This window comes from Pempheris klunzingeri, chromosome 17 (assembly GCF_042242105.1).
Source record: "Pempheris klunzingeri isolate RE-2024b chromosome 17, fPemKlu1.hap1, whole genome shotgun sequence".
NCBI lineage: Eukaryota > Metazoa > Chordata > Actinopteri > Acropomatiformes > Pempheridae > Pempheris > Pempheris klunzingeri.
In genome coordinates, this window is record NC_092028.1 from 23323842 (window position 1) to 23341675 (window position 17834).

General features: G+C 43.0%; 1 protein-coding gene across 2 annotated transcripts in view; it reads right to left on the reverse strand.

The window, feature by feature from the left end:
- The window catches only part of ttyh3a (tweety family member 3a), a 30523-nt gene that overhangs the window by 11503 nt on the left and 1186 nt on the right, over positions 1-17834 (reverse strand). For both annotated transcript variants that reach the window (XR_011585594.1, XM_070848374.1), the window contains exons 3-9: positions 15082-15251; positions 10051-10162; positions 9670-9890; positions 7152-7247; positions 6048-6120; positions 4499-4574; positions 507-562 (exon numbers count right to left, since the gene is read on the reverse strand). Coding sequence is in view for 1 of the 2 variants with exons in the window: in XM_070848374.1 (XP_070704475.1) it covers positions 507-562; positions 4499-4574; positions 6048-6120; positions 7152-7247; positions 9670-9890; positions 10051-10162; positions 15082-15251 (804 nt within the window). In the remaining variant the exon portion in view is untranslated. The remainder of the gene's footprint in view (positions 1-506; positions 563-4498; positions 4575-6047; positions 6121-7151; positions 7248-9669; positions 9891-10050; positions 10163-15081; positions 15252-17834) is intronic.

The following is a 17834-nucleotide window of genomic DNA, read 5'->3' on the forward strand; positions in this document are numbered from 1 at the left end:
GGTTCTGAGACACTGGTACCACTTAGACAGCTCACGGTTCATCGTCTGAGGGGTGAATGCTTTTCAATTCAATTTATTTTGTATAGCCCAATATCACAACAGAGTTGTCTCACAGTGCTTTACAAAGTTCACTTTGACTAAAAAGGTCCCATATTGAGCTAAATGCACTTTTAAATGTCCTTTTTAACATAAAAACAAGTGTCTCCAGTGAGCCTAGAGTGGCTAACTGAAAACACTCTGTTTGGATTTGGCTCCCTTTATGATGTCACAAGAGGATGTGTTGATCATGTGACGCCCTCCAACCCTTCAGCAGGCCGACTGTCCTACGCCCTCTGACTCCAGATAACACAAAGCAGCAGATCTTTCTGCAGCAGCTACGAGAACAGCTACGTGTTTTTGAACATTAAAGCACGTAAACCTGCTCTGAGCAGAATATGGGACCTTTGACCTGCCAAAAACGCCAACACGCAGAAAAATCAGTATGCAGTATAATATCTGAAACGAACCTGCTGGAAGGGGTTGGCCTTTTCCAAACTGCAGCTGAGGTAGTACTGCAGGATCTCTGTGAAGAAAAGAACGAAACACGTTAAATTTATAAACCACAGCGTCTACTTCTAGTTACATTTATAAACCACAGCGTCTACTTCTAGTTAAATATATAAACCACAGTGTCTACTTCTAGTTAAATTTATAAACCACAGCGTCTACTTCTAGTTAAATTCATAAACCACAGCGTCTACTTCTAGTTAAATTTATAAACCACAGCGTCTACTTCTAGTTAAATTCATAAACCACAGCATCTACCTGCATCAGTAAGTTAAATTTAAGGCATTTTAAAACTTTAATTCCTCTGTTTAATTAGATCTAAAGACAATTTTGCAATAAAAATAAACATCCACTTTGAAAATATAAGTGTGCTCAAGGTAGAATGACAATAACTGTTTGAAGTACATTTGTTCAAATATGTTTATTGGTTAATTATATTAAGGTAGGATGCTAATCTAATGTAGAGCCCTGTGTTATTATTCTGTTTTATAGTTTAAATGTGGCTTTTAGATAAAGACGTAAACGCCTCCCGTCTCCTTCAGCCTGCAGACAGTCTGTCAGGATGAATCCAGTCAGCTTCCTCATGCGTTTTGGACTGATGTCCGCCCACCATTATTCTCCAGCAATGTTTCCTCCACATTATTTAGCGTTCCTCACATTTATATTCTGAATGAGCGAGAGACTGTGTGATGTACGGGAGCAACGACATGAACGAGATTCGCTTTGAAATGCTGGAGATTAACGGCTGAACGGAAGCACAGGAGAGAAAAAGGTCTCAGAAAGAGGAGAGTGTGGTCCTCCACGCCTTCCTGACGGACGCTACGGTGGTCACAAGGGGACAAACTGTGCATATATGAACAGCAAAACCCTAAAAAAAGCAAATGTTCTGCAGCTCATCAGCTCTGTGAGCCAAAACGTAACAGGAGACATTTGAATTCTAGTCTGAACTGATTTCATCAAAGATTAAATATTCAGGCGTTTTGTTCTTGGAGCAGATTTTATACCAAAATTATCAACAAATAAACATTTCTTTTACTAGTTAATGTGAATTTAAAACATTATAAGACGTGTAGCCGCCCTGTTAACTCCATCAGACCGACCAAGAAATCCAACATCATATATGACAAAGAAAAGCAGCAAGCTAACATTTCAGGAGCTGGAGCTGAAGTTTGGCATTTTTTGCTTGAAAAATGAATAAATTTACTCATTTTCTAGTTTAATTGATCAACAGAGTAACTGACCTCCCCTTTTATTAAGAAAAAAACCAAAAATCGATATTGATAATTAAACTAAATTAGAAGGAACATAATGTACTAGTGGAGTGAAATGCTTCCTATGCCACTAAAGAAGCAGGGATGTCTCTTGGTTTTGATATCTCTGTGTGTATTTATATTGCATTGTGTTTTCTCTTCTCAGAGTCACTGTTCAGTCCTGGTAAAGAGGCCAGAAGCCAATGAACTGACTGACGAGGAGACGCTTTATTTCATTTCCTAGCTCCGTCTTGTTGTGCCGCCCGCTGCTGTTAGAGCTCCACTCCAAAAGAATAAAGTCCACACGTCCTGTAACAGGTTGAATTACGGCGTTTTGCCCTCGACGCAGCAACATTTGAGCAACAGCAGATCACACAGCCGCCGAGAGGCTCAGGCGTGACCCTCCTCAGCGCACAGAGAGCGCTTACATCACCTCTGGAGTTACTGTTAAATTACAACGTGACCAAACTTGTATTGTGCTCACAGTACGCAGTGAGCCAGATTGTAATTAAGGGTTTGGACTTTCACACACTATTACAGCCCACTCCAGCGAGTAGGAGTCTCCCAGAGATCCTGAGCGACTTTAAAGCTACAGCGACGTCCAACAAATACAAGCAGTCAGAACGCCGCCGCTGACCTCACACATGGTTTCGCCACACAGTCGAGCAAACTCCTGAGGGGAGGATTTCCGGTATGAGACGCAGATGTCAAGCCAGCTTCTGTCACACATACGCCCACACATGTAAATATCAGGGTGAGCAGATTTCTTGGAGCCTGACTCATCGTAGGATCGTTACAGAGGAAGTCAAATGAGGACTGATTTACAGCTTATAATGACCAAACTAATGCAGGTTTCAGGAAACAACTTGACTGACTATGACTATTAACTATAACTCTGCCATTGCTTTTGCCGCCTCAGAATAAAGCTTCACTTACAATGATTTATACAAGGCAAGAAAGTTTGTTTATATATATATATATATATATATATATATATATATATATGTCATTTAATCCTAGCAAGTCCACTAAAAGTGCTTGTTTTAGCCACTGACAGGCTCAGACTGTTATTCTAAGCGTTATTCTAAACAGCCGTCACATCGCTCTCTTCAAATCCACTAGACTCCATTGAAAAACATGTGTTTTTACACAGAGGTTGCTGATCTACTGCCGCCTTGATTAGTTGGTTAATTTGTGCTATTGTGTGACTTTTGTGTTTTAAAGGGTTAGTTTGGATCCAACGCAACCTTTGTGTAACACAAAATAATACAAGCAAAGTAACCAACCAAGCCAGCAACTCCTGTGTGTGTTCTGTTCTCTAAAATCCCTGTTTTAGTGAATGTAGTCTGGTGTGTGTGCTGTTTGTGGTTAAACCAAAAGGATCTTCCAGGTCTCTCTCTGTAGGGATCCTTTCCATGATGCTGTCACACACTTAGAATAACACTCAGTGGATCACACAAGCTCTTTTAGTGGACAGACTTTGCCCCAAAGGATTACATTACAGCCACTACAGCCTGTTACTGAGTCGATCTACCAGACCAATTCTAACATGCTTTGCACCTTGAGGTCATTTCAAACTTAATATATGTTTAAAAATACTGCAGTTAGATTGATTACCAGTGAGCGACAGCTGTCAAATCAGGACAAACAAATCAGGTTCCCGCCCCTGGAGCTTCAGCCAAGTATTTTGTCATCGAACTGCTGATGTTTCCCAAGAATGAGAAGCTACCAGATGTCGACTAGACTGAACAAGCAGATGTTTTAAGCACAAAGCTCCGCAAACAAGCTTAAAAAAAGTAAATAATTACTAATATGTAGTTGTTCTGAGATGCAGCTCGTCTCCGTCTCTGCTGCTATTGTTTTTAAGCATCAATAATAATACCAATAACAAAGAAAACCCTGCACAGATTAACTCTCACTCTCTGTTTGGATTAACACCAGGTGTCGGGCGAAGTTGTGCAATGAGGAGAAAGCAGAGGAATAAAAAAAAATACCAAAGAGGATTGTTGAAATTATGCTCCTTCTAGGAAATATAGCAGCAAGAGGGCAATAAACCCAGTGAACTACACACTTTGTCCTATTTAGAGATTTATGTGGTGCAACGGGAAAATATACAAGAACTAAATAAGATGTTTCTTTTCCAAGGTCGATGTAAAAGCAAATCATTTCTAGTTGTACATAAATTTAAAATACAACCATTTCAGTGATAAACATAATTGAATTATCAAAATAAAACAAAGGCATCTTTCAGTGGCTGAATAGTTCCCGTGTCACAGCGGCAAAAATAGAACAGAAAACCCCCCCGTTGCATGAATCCACCCTGAGGCAACAATAACAGCGACATTAACAGCTGATCCTCTGACTTCTGCCTGCAATCCTCAGATTTTAGAGACGAGAGCAGAAAAAAAAATTTATTTCCAGCACCATCTTCTAAATATATTTATTGTTGGAGTACTGAGGAGGAAGGCAGGACATTTATCAGAGGCTTCTGTGCTGCCCTCCTGCCCTCCTGCCCCCCCGCTGCAGATGTGGCAGTAATTTTTAGAGGCTTTTTATGAATCATGGACAAGACGCAGCCTGCAGACGATGTCACCTCACTGCTGCACAACAATCAGAGCACCGACACCAGGAGGGCATATTAGAGTGAAAACAAGCCCGAGGTGTGACACACACGAGAGATATTTGCTGTGTGAGATTCATACCTTGATCGATGACTCCATACTGTCTCGCCACTTTAGTGACATACGTGTCAGGAGCAACACAGAAGTCACTGGAGGTCTAAAAACAACAGAGGAAATAAAGACGTCACAATGAGGAGCAGCAAACACTGAACAGGCTCCATCGGAGCGGAGACTGTTCGCACAAACTAAATAAATAGTTTTTGCTCTTTTAATAAATGCTACAGTTCTAATCACAGGTAATCTGCTTGTGATCACATCATGAATCTGGAAAACGATGAGCAACAAGAAAAAAATAATTAATAAATAAAATTACACACCTGTAATTGTACTGCAGCCAAATTGTACCAATTCTGGTGTAATTTAATTCATTAAAGACTCTAATCACAAATTGTTTGTCTTACTGTTAATTACAGTAACAATAAATAGTGTCGTACAGTATAGTATAGGGGCACTGTTAGCTCTGTTAGCACTGTTAGCATTTTTAGCACTGTTACCTGTGTTCGCACTGTTAGCTCTATTAGCTCTATTAGCTCTATTAGCTAACTCTATTAGTTAGCTCTATTGTCTCTGTTAGCCCTGTTAGCACCATTAGTTCTGTTAGGTCTGTTAGCTCTATTAGCTGTGTTAGTATTATTAGCTCTATTAGCTAACTCTATTAGTTAGCTCTATTGTCTCTGTTAGCCCTGTTAGCTCTATTAGCTGTGTTAGTATTATTAGCTCTATTAGCTAACTCTATTAGTTAGCTCTATTGTCTCTGTTAGCCCTGTTAGCACCATTAGTTCTGTTAGGTCTGTTAGCCCTGTTAGCTCTATTAGCTGTGTTATCCCTGTTAGTACAATTAGCTCTATTAGCTAACTCTATAGTTAGCTCTATTATCTCTGTGAACCCTGTTAGCTCTATTAGCCCTGTTAGTACTATTTGCTAACTCTAATAGCTAACTCTATTAGCCTGTACTGCTTGCACTATTATTACTGTCAGCTCTATTACATTATTAAAGTAATTAATTAATTATTAAAGGGATTATTAAAGTAATTCTGATTAGCACGGCTGCTTTCTAACGTATGGCTTGGCAGAAGTTCTGCCTCAGGAGGTAGAGCCATCGTCTGCTAATTTGCTTCTATACATTTTCATTGATTGATATCATGTTAACAGACTCAAAGTTGTAGTAAAAAGGTTCTTATGTTGTAAAACTGTTCTGAGTGAAAAGGACCCAAGGAAATATAAAACTTTAAGTTAGAGTTGAAACAGAAATTAAACCACATTGTAGGTTTGAATTTTTTATGTAACTAAACTGCCTTCGGTGTAAAAAAAAACAAAACAGACTTGTACTGTAATGTTTAATGTAATTTTCTTGTATCAAAAAAGGATCATTCATGAGCTGCCATAACAGTCGACCGTCATTCTGGAGTTTCTAGTTTTCTTGCCACATCTCGAGTTTTTAGCTCGACTGATTCATAAAAATAAAAATGCCCCTGCGAAAGGCCAAACTCTGCGGTCGCTGGCTGTGCACACAGAAATCGTTTGATCCAATTATCCATAATTAGGACCATGCTCTGATGGAGACACTTACCGCAGAGAGGGCCAGCTCCATCCCAAAGGAGAGCCAGCTGATTACCAGAGCCACCACACCAAACAAGCACACCCTGGGGAGAGCAGGAGGAGGTGAGGCGTTTAAGGACCTTTGACCAGCAGTGTTACAGCAAAACTATTCATGTGAACAACAACCATCCACGGGGCGCAGAGGGACGGATGTTTACGGTAATTAGACCGGTCCCTTAGTACGTGTATATAAAACACACAAATCTCATCTCCAAACATGTTTAAGCCGAACAATTAACTACAGTGGAAACCGCTCATCGCTACAAGCAGACAGTTAATAAACCAAATTCGTTTCCGTCTCTGTGACGTTTTTTGGCTGTTTGATGTTTTTTCACTGAGAGAAAACACTTTTTTTTTCCCATCATGATTTGAATGTGAACGCAGCAGCAGTGAGGTAAAGTTGTGTGAATTAAAAAGACCAAAAATGAGTCTACTTTACTTGATAACTGAAAACAAGTTATTTAAGCAGCTTTTGTGAATGATTCTGGGGGCTTTTACCTGCTTCAGCTGCAGAGAGCCTTTATTAGAGGCAGGTGTTTATTTCTCAATCACATTAGCGACAGTATTTGACGTCCTGGGTTGAGATGTGTTAGATGTTAACACACAGAAAATATCATTATCATATTGTTGAGTTTATTTAATTAAAATGTACACCAGCCCCCCGGCTTTTAATTGAGATGCTGCTTTTATATGACTGCTGGTTTTTATTTGAGGAAATACTGAACACATTTGGCTCAGAGATGCTTTTCTTGCGCTTGATCAATAACACTAAGTGGTCTTAGTGATATGAGGGATTAATATCATTTCCTTTGGCTTTGGCTTTATTGCATTTCTTGTGTCATTTTTAGTGCCTATAAAAACAAACAGCCTTTTTTTATTTAATATGAAGCATTAACCAAATTATAAGGGCCGACCTGCAGATTTTAAGTGTTATTTCTAATCACCAGAGTCCTGCGGATGCTTATGTTTAATAACTGTGATCCTGATTAAACTGTAATAACAAGGTGTCCCTGTTCAGCTAATGGCTTTTTATTCAGTCACAGCAGCTACAATAATTTCCGGGGCAGACACTCACCCGACGAGCGTTCCCTTGGAGTTGCGGATGAGGCCGAACAGCACCAGAAGGCAGATGAGGACATCGAACAGTAGCAGGCCTATGTAGCTCAGCCACCTGTGGAGACAAACGTCATCACCAACAAACGGCCGAGAGCAGCGAAGACGACAAACTCTCAACGGAAAGAAGGAGCTCTTTCTTCAGAGCGAGCAAAGACAAATATATTGATTTAAGATTGCTCTAAATAAAGGAAGCTTTATAGATTTCAGTGCTTTTTTACTATTATTGCATTTTTATCTTGTTTATTAAACCTGAGTTATAGATTTTTTGGCCTCTTGGGGGGAGGGGGGGGACAAAAACAAGATCTGAACACATAACACTGGCGTATCGTCGCCTGATGAGTTAATTCGATAAAACAGTGATTTATTTACATATCCAGTAAAGATTTAACATTAATTTAGAGTAATGTTTGGTCACTTGGTGAATGTAAGTGAAATTTTTACTCTTTTAGCTCCGTTTTGGTCTCCACCAAGTCCTGAGGGAAACTGCACAGTGAATTTTTACAGTATTTTCATTGAAAACAGCTGCTTGTTGTGCTAAAAAATGACGCAGTGAGAGCGAACTGCACAGAAAGGTTTGACGTCGAACAGTTATAACGCTCCGTAAAGCCGAGAGGAGCTGCAGCCTCTGTAGGTTCTTCACTTTGCAAGACCACTTTCACACCATCTTTACATTATCATGGATACACATAGTTATAATAGAAACATGAATCATAGCTCAGATACTTTAAAATCCACCCATCTGTCTGCATAGACTGAAATATCAGACATTAAGAAATCATAAAATAATTATTTTTTGGTCCCTCTCCTAAAAAGCTGTGATTGCACTTCACCAAAGCCTTTTAATTTATTCCAGTTTTCTAAATAATCTCCTCCCTGAAATCCTTTTCCCAACATTTTCTCCGGTCTTCTCACTGCCGTGTGTGCATCTTTAACACACTCATTAAATATTGAAGCCGCCCCCTTTTAATGCCATGTATATATTTCTGAAGTAACTCCTGAATCCAAGTTTGCTGATTTATTGCCGTATTTGCAAGAATCTCTCCTGATGTTTCTGATTTGTTCTTTACATCCCAACAGAATCTCGTTGTTTCGTTCGTGACCAAATCTCAGAGGAGACGAACATCTCCGCCGTCTACCGAACCAGAAAACTCAGCGCAAGTTTGAGATTGCTGTAAGTCAGATTCACTCAGTGATTTTTAATGCAGAGACACACCAGCACCGCCTCACCGGGGAACAGACCAAGTCGCTTTGAACATTTCGGCAGTTTACGAGCGGCAGCGATGCCTTCACCAGGCAGAGAGTAGCTGAAGGCGTGTGTGTCTGCGCTGAAAGTTTATTGAGATGAAGCAGATGAATCACTGTTGTTGTCTGTGACGCTCATATGCTCATCAACACTGCTGCTGCTGCCTCTCCTCGCTCTGCAGCGTCAGACAGCAACTGAATAGTTTTATTTATGCCGCATGAAAGCTGCAGCAGGCAGGTCAGAGTCCACCAAGAGTCTCAGAGATGAAGGGAAGTTCACCATGAAGCTGCTGACTTCATGTTCCTGCAACATCTAAGTGTGCTGACGGGGTTCGTTAGCTTCTGTCATGGAGGGAACGTTATTATCAGACTCTGAGAACATCCACATGTTGGTGACAGATTCACCAGGAAAGCAGGAGACGAGCGGCCATGTTGAATATTGTAATAGTTTAGCCTCCTGCTAACTGGGAATGTGCATTTCAAGCAAAAATACTACTTGATGTCACTATTCAAAGATTATCCGAATACTTCTACCCCTCCACCACACCCTGGGAGGAGGAAGAGCTAAGCTAACCCCTTCTAGCTAATGGTCGGTTGTGGGAAGATGGACTGGATGAGCAACGAAGAAACTGTTTGTCTTTGCAGAGATCTGGATTCATGTTGTGTTAACTGTTGGATTTTTAATAGTCTAATGAGTATTTTAAAATCACAGCCCATCTCTGCTGCTAACCATAACGTCAGCCAAAGGCTACGGCTGTTTCAAGTTCATGTTCATGTAACTTCCTCTAACAACATCGGGATCACACCAACGACTGGGATGATTGAGGTTAACTTCATCTTCTGTAATATCTAAATGTGTTGTAGTGGTTTGTTAGCCTGCGTCCGTAGATTTACAATGAAAGCAGGCTATTAGCGGCTACGTTCAATGCTGCTAATAGTTTAGCCTCCAGCTAACCGTAGCTAAAGGCTGCAGCTAATTCCAGCATCCTAACGTTAGAGCCTCAAATCATCTCAAAGGGCTTCACAGATTCACACCACAGACTCAACAGGATGGGAAATCCCATAGGGCTGCATGTAACGGTGTTGGCAGGAGCATTTTCCGTGTGTCTATGCTTAGAACTGAGAGGGGAGAGCTGCATTTTCCAAATCCAGGCTTTTTTTTTGCCTTTTCCAGATTGCTTTCTCCCCTAGCGTTAATCTGTACTGTGTTAATGACCGCTCTATCACAGTCGTACCTGTACCAGTCGAAAAGCTCGATCCCGACAGCCAGCTCCTCCAGGGACATGCTGCTGTTGTCCCAGAAGGGAATCTCCACCATCTGCCTGACCAGCTCGTCCAGCTGGCCCTGCAGCTTTTGGATGATGGACAGGTAGTCTGCGTGCTGCGCATACTGGGCCTCAAGCTGCTGCAGGGTGTCGTCCACCGTCTGGTTCAATGAGAACGTGCTGTCGGACACCTACAGACAGCACAGGGACAAGGAAGGTCGTGACTGAGCTGAGAGGGGAGAAACGGGGATTCGCCACACAGATCTGGCGGTTGGAGAAACCAGGAAGGCTCATGGCAGACGGGCCATGAATTATTGAACGTGTTGGTGTAATTTGTGCTCTCGGTCTTACCAGCTTCTGCACCCCAGTGACTGTGCGGTTAGCGTGGCGGAGGGAATACGTCAGCCGGTTCACTCCATCACAAGTCTCCCCGTTCCCATAGAAACCGACGGCGATGCCAGCGCTGAGGGGAGACAAAAGGAAGGGAGGGGAGACAGGGTGGTGAGGAGGAGGGATCAGCTAAAAGAAACACAGAGAGGAGACAGAGAGGAGGGCGAGCGAGGGGGGGCGGCGAGGCGTGTGAACTCCACGTTAACCCTGTCGGCTCAGAGCCCCGTCAACAGGCTCCTTTCAGCTCCGGCAGAAAGAGTCCATACAGAACCATGGAAACACAGAGGAATGGACCAGCTATGTCCCAAAAGCCCACAGCACGGCAGACAAAGGCTGCACTCAGGCAGGAGAGCGGCTGCAGGAAAACACTTCTGGAAACCGCCCTGGAAACATTCACGTTTGCCCAAAAGGAAAATATGAACATTTCTTTTAATATTTTAATACTTTTGTCCACATGTTGCAAGTTTGTGGACATATAACCTTCCACCTTTAACCCTTTAAACTAATTCATATGGTCCGTCTGCGTCCACGTTGCTGTTTCTTCTTCTGGTGACGTCATTTCTTGGAGGACCTTCTTCTTCTTCATGCCCCTAAAATGTGTCCAACCTCAGCTAAAAGGTTCCAGAAGTCACTAAAGCAGAATGAGTGAGAAAAGACTTCAGACATGTTGTTCATCAGAGGAGACTAAAGAAAGACAGAGAACATGTTGATCCAGAACAACAGTGGATGTAGAAACAGAAACTAAAGATCTGTGAACCTCCAGAGGAGATCTGATAGAACAGAAAGATTTCAGAGCCTCCATTGGTGTTTCTGCTTATTGTCCTCATGGAGGCTCCATAGACCTCCACTACACACTGACACACTGACTAACTAGCACAGACACACACTATAGACCTCCACTACACACTGACACACTGACTAACTAGCACACACACACTATAGACCTCCACTACACACTGACACACTGACTAACTAGCACACACACACACACACACACACACACACACTATAGACCTCCACTACACACTGACACACTGACTAACTAGCACACACACACTATAGACCTCCACTACACACTAACACACTGACTAACTAGCACACACACACACTATAGACCTCCACTACACACTGACACACTGACACACTGACTAACTAACACACACACACACTATAGACCTCCACTACATACTGACACACTGACTAACTAGCACACACACACACACTATAGACCTCCACTACATACTGACACACTGACTAACTAGCACACACACACTATAGACCTCCACTACACACTGACACACTGACTAACTAGCACACACACACTATAGACCTCCACTACACACTGACACACTGACTAACTAACACACACACACTATAGACCTCCACTACACACTAACACACTGACTAACTAGCACACACACACACTATAGACCTCCACTACACACTGACACACTGACTAACTAACACACACACACTATAGACCTCCACTACACACTAACACACTGACTAACTAGCACACACACACACACACTATAGACCTCCACTACACACTAACACACTGACTAACTAGCACACACACACTATAGACCTCCACTACACACTGACACACTGACTAACTAACACACACACACACTATAGACCTCCACTACACACTAACACACTGACTAACTAACACACACACACTATAGACCTCCACTACACACTGACACACTGACTAACTAACACACACACACACTATAGACCTCCACTACACACTGACACACTGACTAACTAACAAACACACACTATAGACCTCCACTACACACTAACACACTGACTAACTAACACACACACACTATAGACCTCCACTACACACTGACACACTGACACACTGACTAACTAACACACACACACACTATAGACCTCCACTACACACTGACACACTGACTAACTAACACACACACATTATAGACCTCCACTACACACTAACACACTGACTAACTAGCACACACACTATAGACCTCCACTACACACTAACACACTGACTAACTAGCACACACACACACTATAGACCTCCACTACACACTAACACACTGACTAACTAACACACACACACACTATAGACCTCCACTACACACTAACACACTGACTAACTAGCACACACACACACTATAGACCTCCACTACACACTAACACACTGACTAACTAGCACACACACACACTATAGACCTCCACTACACACTGACACACTGACTAACTAGCACACACACACTATAGACCTCCACTACACACTAACACACTGACTAACTAGCACACACACACACTATAGACCTGCACTACATACTGACACACTGACTAACTAACACACACACACTATAGACCTGCACTAACTTTTTGCCCCCTTGGTGACCAGCTGGGCTGATATGGTTGGCACCAATGGATGCTGAGGGGGGGGCTGGTTCACTATCACACACACATCTTTACTCTGGTGACACACTGAGACACTGGAGCGTCTTAAAAACTGGGTCTGGGTGACGCCACCGCACCGTGTTGTCACGGCGTTCTGTACTGACGTCAACAACTTGAAACACGGGCGAACAACTCAAGAAGGAAGTCTGAGCTTCCTGCTGCAAAAAGAAAGAATCTTCTGTCTGTTAGTGTTTTAATTTTAGGCCGATTTACACAGGAACATAAGAACAGCGCCTCCTGTGGGCCGTCTGCCTTCATCAGGTTAAATATCATGTTCTTTTAGATTGAATATTCATATTTTAAGCCCAATCAAGAGCCAACTTGGATCCATATTTCCTGGAAAACGCACGCCACCAAGTCGGTTTCTATTGGATGAAATAACCGGTTCAAACCATTCTAACACAGCACAACCCAACACGAAACAGGAAAATATTTGCTCTAGACAGAGCTTTAATAAAACGCTCCACCTGTTTGCTGCCTGTATTAATTACAATAATATTAAAATATCATATATTTATATTTGCATATTTCTTTTCACTGGAGATGTTGAGCTTTTTTTGTATCTTTCTATATTTGTGAAGTTAATTGTGGCTGAAGTATTGGAGTGTTTAAAGTTTAAAGAAGAAAAAAATCACATGGGAAACTTTCTAATTTTCTAAGTTCATTATGAAAATGATGAAATATTGTCTACGATGCCCCACAGCAGAGTTAGAGATGTTTCTCTGAATGCGTCAGTGAAATAACCTCCGTCTCTGAGGGACAGTTTGGAGAATCGATGTCTCTTCCTACGTTGCAGCTGTTGGTCTTTTAGCTGAACGCCGTCCCACATCGAGTGGGATGAAGCATCATAAGTGAGTCACTCTCAGGCCGAATCAGTGAATCAGAGGGTTTTCCTTCTTCCTGCAGGGCTGCTAATCTTTTCCTGTCACACTCTGCTGTGTGAAGGAGGCGAAAACAAAACCAGCCGCCCTGCTGCGATGTCAACCGGTGGAAACTCAGAGAAAGCAACGCAAACAGAAGATAATCCCAGTGTCTCTCACAGCGTAATGAAGCCAGGCAAAGACGACAAAACAGCACGGAAACGTCCGCTCTCTCCTCTGTAACTGAGACATGTGTGTGCGTGGGTCCCAGCGCACAGATTCAGTGATTGTGATGCAGTTCTTGTACTCGTCAGGTCCCCGAGCTCTTTGTGCTGCTCTGAATCAGCCGCGATGGCTCTCCAGAGGCCCATCGAACACACAGGGAGGAAAACAGGAAACAAATTCAGCGTTCGAGGACAGAAAGCAGGCCCAGATGGTACAGTTCTCACACCATCCTCTTCATACGTAAAAATAACAAAAACAGAGAACTGGAGCCGGCGTATGTAATAACCCTACGGTCTTTGTGCTTCATGTGGGCACACATACACATATAACTCCCCTCAGTCTGAGCAGGACAGCTGCGTTTTTCTTAAGAATTTACAAGGAAGTTTATGACTAGCTTGTTCATCCATTAACGCCCTGCCTTAGCTGCTAAGGCAGTATGTTCTGCTCTTGTTGGTAACGACATACTGACATATTGAGGTGACTCTGCAAATGTGGCCACTAACTGAATGTGATTACTAAATTCTATGTCCCTGAAATTTAGCCGCTATATCGCTTGGTTTAAAGACACCAGACTCCATTGACAAAAGTCATTTTACATGGAGTTGCTCATCTACTGCTGCCTCGATCGCTTAGTTAGTTTGTGGTTATGTATGACTTTGGTGTTTTAAAGGGGTTAGTTCAGATGCAACACAATATTTGTGTAAAACAAAATAGCACAAATAAACTAAATGACTGAGTCGGCAGCAGACCGGTGAGTCCTGTGTTCTGTGAGGTAAAATGACTGTTTTAGTGAATGTAGTCTGGTGTGTGTGCAGAGAGCGATATAACGGCTGTTTGTGGTTAAACCAAAAGGATCTTCCAGGTCTCTCTCTGTAGGGATCCTTTCCATGATGCTGTCACACACTTAGATTAACAATCTGAGCCTGTCAGTGGATCAAACAAGCTCTTGTAGTGGATCTACTTTGATCGGACAACCATTGTAGCCTGTTCATAACCAACAAGCGATCCGCACCAATCAAACCAAACAGGCCCAGGTTTAAAACTACCAGATCCAGAGAAAAAGGCTGGTTCTTGCCTCTCTCAGACTCTTCATCATGTCCAGTGCTGACCACATTCATCCTCCCTATTCCTGTTTCTTTGTCTCTGGGTGTGAGAATACAGCATGCACCTTAAAGATTATAGACTCCTCTGGGATGTGGCACCTTCTTTCCCTTGTTGATTCTCTGTTAAGCACCAGTTGTGATCTCTTATGATTTATATGCAGCAGCACACAACAGACAGACCATCATCTCCGGCTCTCTTGACCAAAACACTCCAAACACCAGGAAGAGTTCAACCACACTCTCACTGAAGGCTGCACCGATATGTCTGATGATATTCTGACTGAAGTTCAGGGTAAAAGGAGTCGTGGGCCCGTGTTAATCAAAAGAAAAGGTCATGTGACTGTGTTCACGCTCACCTGCAGACGAGTGTAGCGATGATGACGCACCAGGCCGTGCAGCAGCAGTCGGCGTTGGGCTGCTCCTCGGTTTTGTTCCGCCGGCAGCACAGGCAAATGGAGTAAAAGAGCAGGAAGAGGAGGTCCAGGGCCAGACAGGCGAGCGCCACGCCTCCCAGTAACAGGATGGACTGGTGGACAGAGAGACGGCGTTATGGAAACTCACTGACGCCACTTTACCGTCAGTAACAGGGAGCTTAATGGGCCTCCACAGTGTGGAGACACCACACATCTGCAGCGGTATATTACATTATCATTTTGTCCATTTGTGTGCATCAAGGAGCTTTAATAAATATTTTACACTCTCACTTTCATCTTTCTCTTTTTTCATTGATTACCGATTTTTCTTTCAGCTGTGTTTCTTTTTAATCATTAATAGAAATAATAGATTAAAAAAAAGTGACGTAGGAGAAAAGTAAGGAGAGCTATACAGATAATAACTAAGCAGTTACAGTATATGTGTTGACAGAGATGAGACTGGATTAGATTTGTCTCTCGCCGCTGACGACCGGAGTGACAATAAACTTCCTGAATCTCGACTGCTTGTGGACTCGATCTCTGAAGAGACAAATTTAAACCAACAAAAAATAAACAAAATCCCACTTTTATGTGATTTTGATTCACAAAATTAAGAGTAAAAGAAAAGTGGAGAGATGAAGACAAAACAGGTGATATCTGTTGCATTTCACAGCTTTGTGAATTATACACAGACAGACTTTCAAAGCCAACAGCGGAGGAATAAACCTGAAATAAACGATCACAGCTCTGAGCCAACAGCAGCAGCTCCTATGTAGGTCAGACCGACGGCCTCTCCTGAGGATTCACGCCGGGGCACATTTCTGTCCTAACACCTTTGTTTAGTAAAACCCTGCGGCTGCTCTGCTTGTTCAGTTTTTCTCATCATCAGAGCACCGTCTTGACAACTTAATGTTCAGGGAGGCGACCGCGTCCCCACCCTGTGACACCAACAAACCACAGACTAGATAATCAGACACAAGCGCCGCTGACTGACTTCACTCCTGCGTGCTGCTCGGCACAGTTCAGCCAATCAGGGTTCACTGGGTGCAGCAGAAACCCACGAACGCTGTAATCCTGCTGCACCTCTTCCATATGATCTGTGCGAGGTAACGTCGCTCAGCCATCTGGACGTGTCAGGACTTCCCCTGAAGGCTGAGTGAGAGCACTGCGGTGACAATAATTAGCAGCCTGTCAGCGCAGTGGGTTAATAATGACGGTTTAGTGAGCGAGGCTAATGATGGCCTCCTTTATGGCTCCCTCCTGTTGGGAGATGTGGTGCTCAAACAGCCGTGTTACCTCTGTGTTTTAATGTAAAGTGCATTACTCCGACCGCTCAGTTTCCACTGAATGTCCTTTTAATGGTGATTTTGTTTGCAGCCATTATCCAGCCAGTGAACTTCTCCGTCATCCTACCAGGAAAAGACCCCTGATCCCACCTCAGAGAGCTGGACAACAACTGCTGGGAGGTCCTACGAGGACCTTTTTCAACAAATAAATGTCTTTTCAGCATAAACGTGTCCCCCTGGTGTGTCCTGAGACCCTCAGAGTACTTTTCTCCTGCTCCGTCTGTCAATATCAAAATGAAAACGCTCCGTTTGGATTTGGTCCCTCTTGTGACGTCACAAGCAGGGATCTGTTGATCATGTGACCTCCTCCAGCCCATCAGGAGGCCGACAGTCTGTCCCACTGAAAACCTGAAGCCACCTGACTGTCCACCATTGTTTTTATGCGGCTAATGCTAGCTCAGGTGATAAGATGTTGAAAGTCGTAGCAGAGCAGCAGAAGTCTTTGGTCGTTTTGCTGTTTATTTGGCAGGTTAGTCTGCTGAACTTGGTGTTAGCATGTTGCTAAGCTAACGTGGCTCCCCTTTGGAGCCAGGAGGTTGCTGAGGCCTGTGCGAGCTGACCAATCAGAGCAGACTGGGCTTTTCGGGAGCTAAAACGGAGCGTTCGGGAAGAGGCTGAACTGAGCGGGATGAGAAGAAGAACGCTACAGCATGTCAACACTTTGTAATAAGACGCTAATCAATTTTCCTCTGAAGTTGAGCCAAAACCACAGAAGACACTCAAAGTGAAACAGGGATGGATTTTACTTGTGCGTGAACAAGCTTTAGCACATCTGATGACGACACGTCTCGACCGCGTCTTCCCGTTTCTCAGGAACAAAGTTTCACTTCTGGATTTTCTGAATCACAGTGAGACCTTCCTCTATCTCCTGACTTTCAGCCATGTTTTTCCACTTTTGTTGTGATTATTCTCTGAAACTAGAGTCCTATGAACTCATTTCCCAGCCTCTCTCAGAGCCTTTTTAAAAACAACAGCGACCACAGAAGATCTACTAAACAAAGCAAAGATAACTGATATTATATCATGGCCAAATTACAGCAGTACATTTCAGATAAATAAGAAACTTCCCATCTTCCCATCTAGCAATTAAATCAGCTGTTTTCACAGATTTTACCATCTTACAACATGGCCTCCACATATGTTACAGGATTTCTTTGTCCAATGTAAAACCCAAAGGGTGATCTCATGCTGTGGCGTCTCTCTGCCAATCACAGAGGCAGCACCTGCACACCCACATGCAGGTGAAGCATCGCCTGACCTAAATGTGGAGATTCTCTTTAAAATCAACCACGTAAACAAATCTGCTCAAGTCAGCCTGGGTGGCCTGGATCGCACCGGGCAATGCCAGCT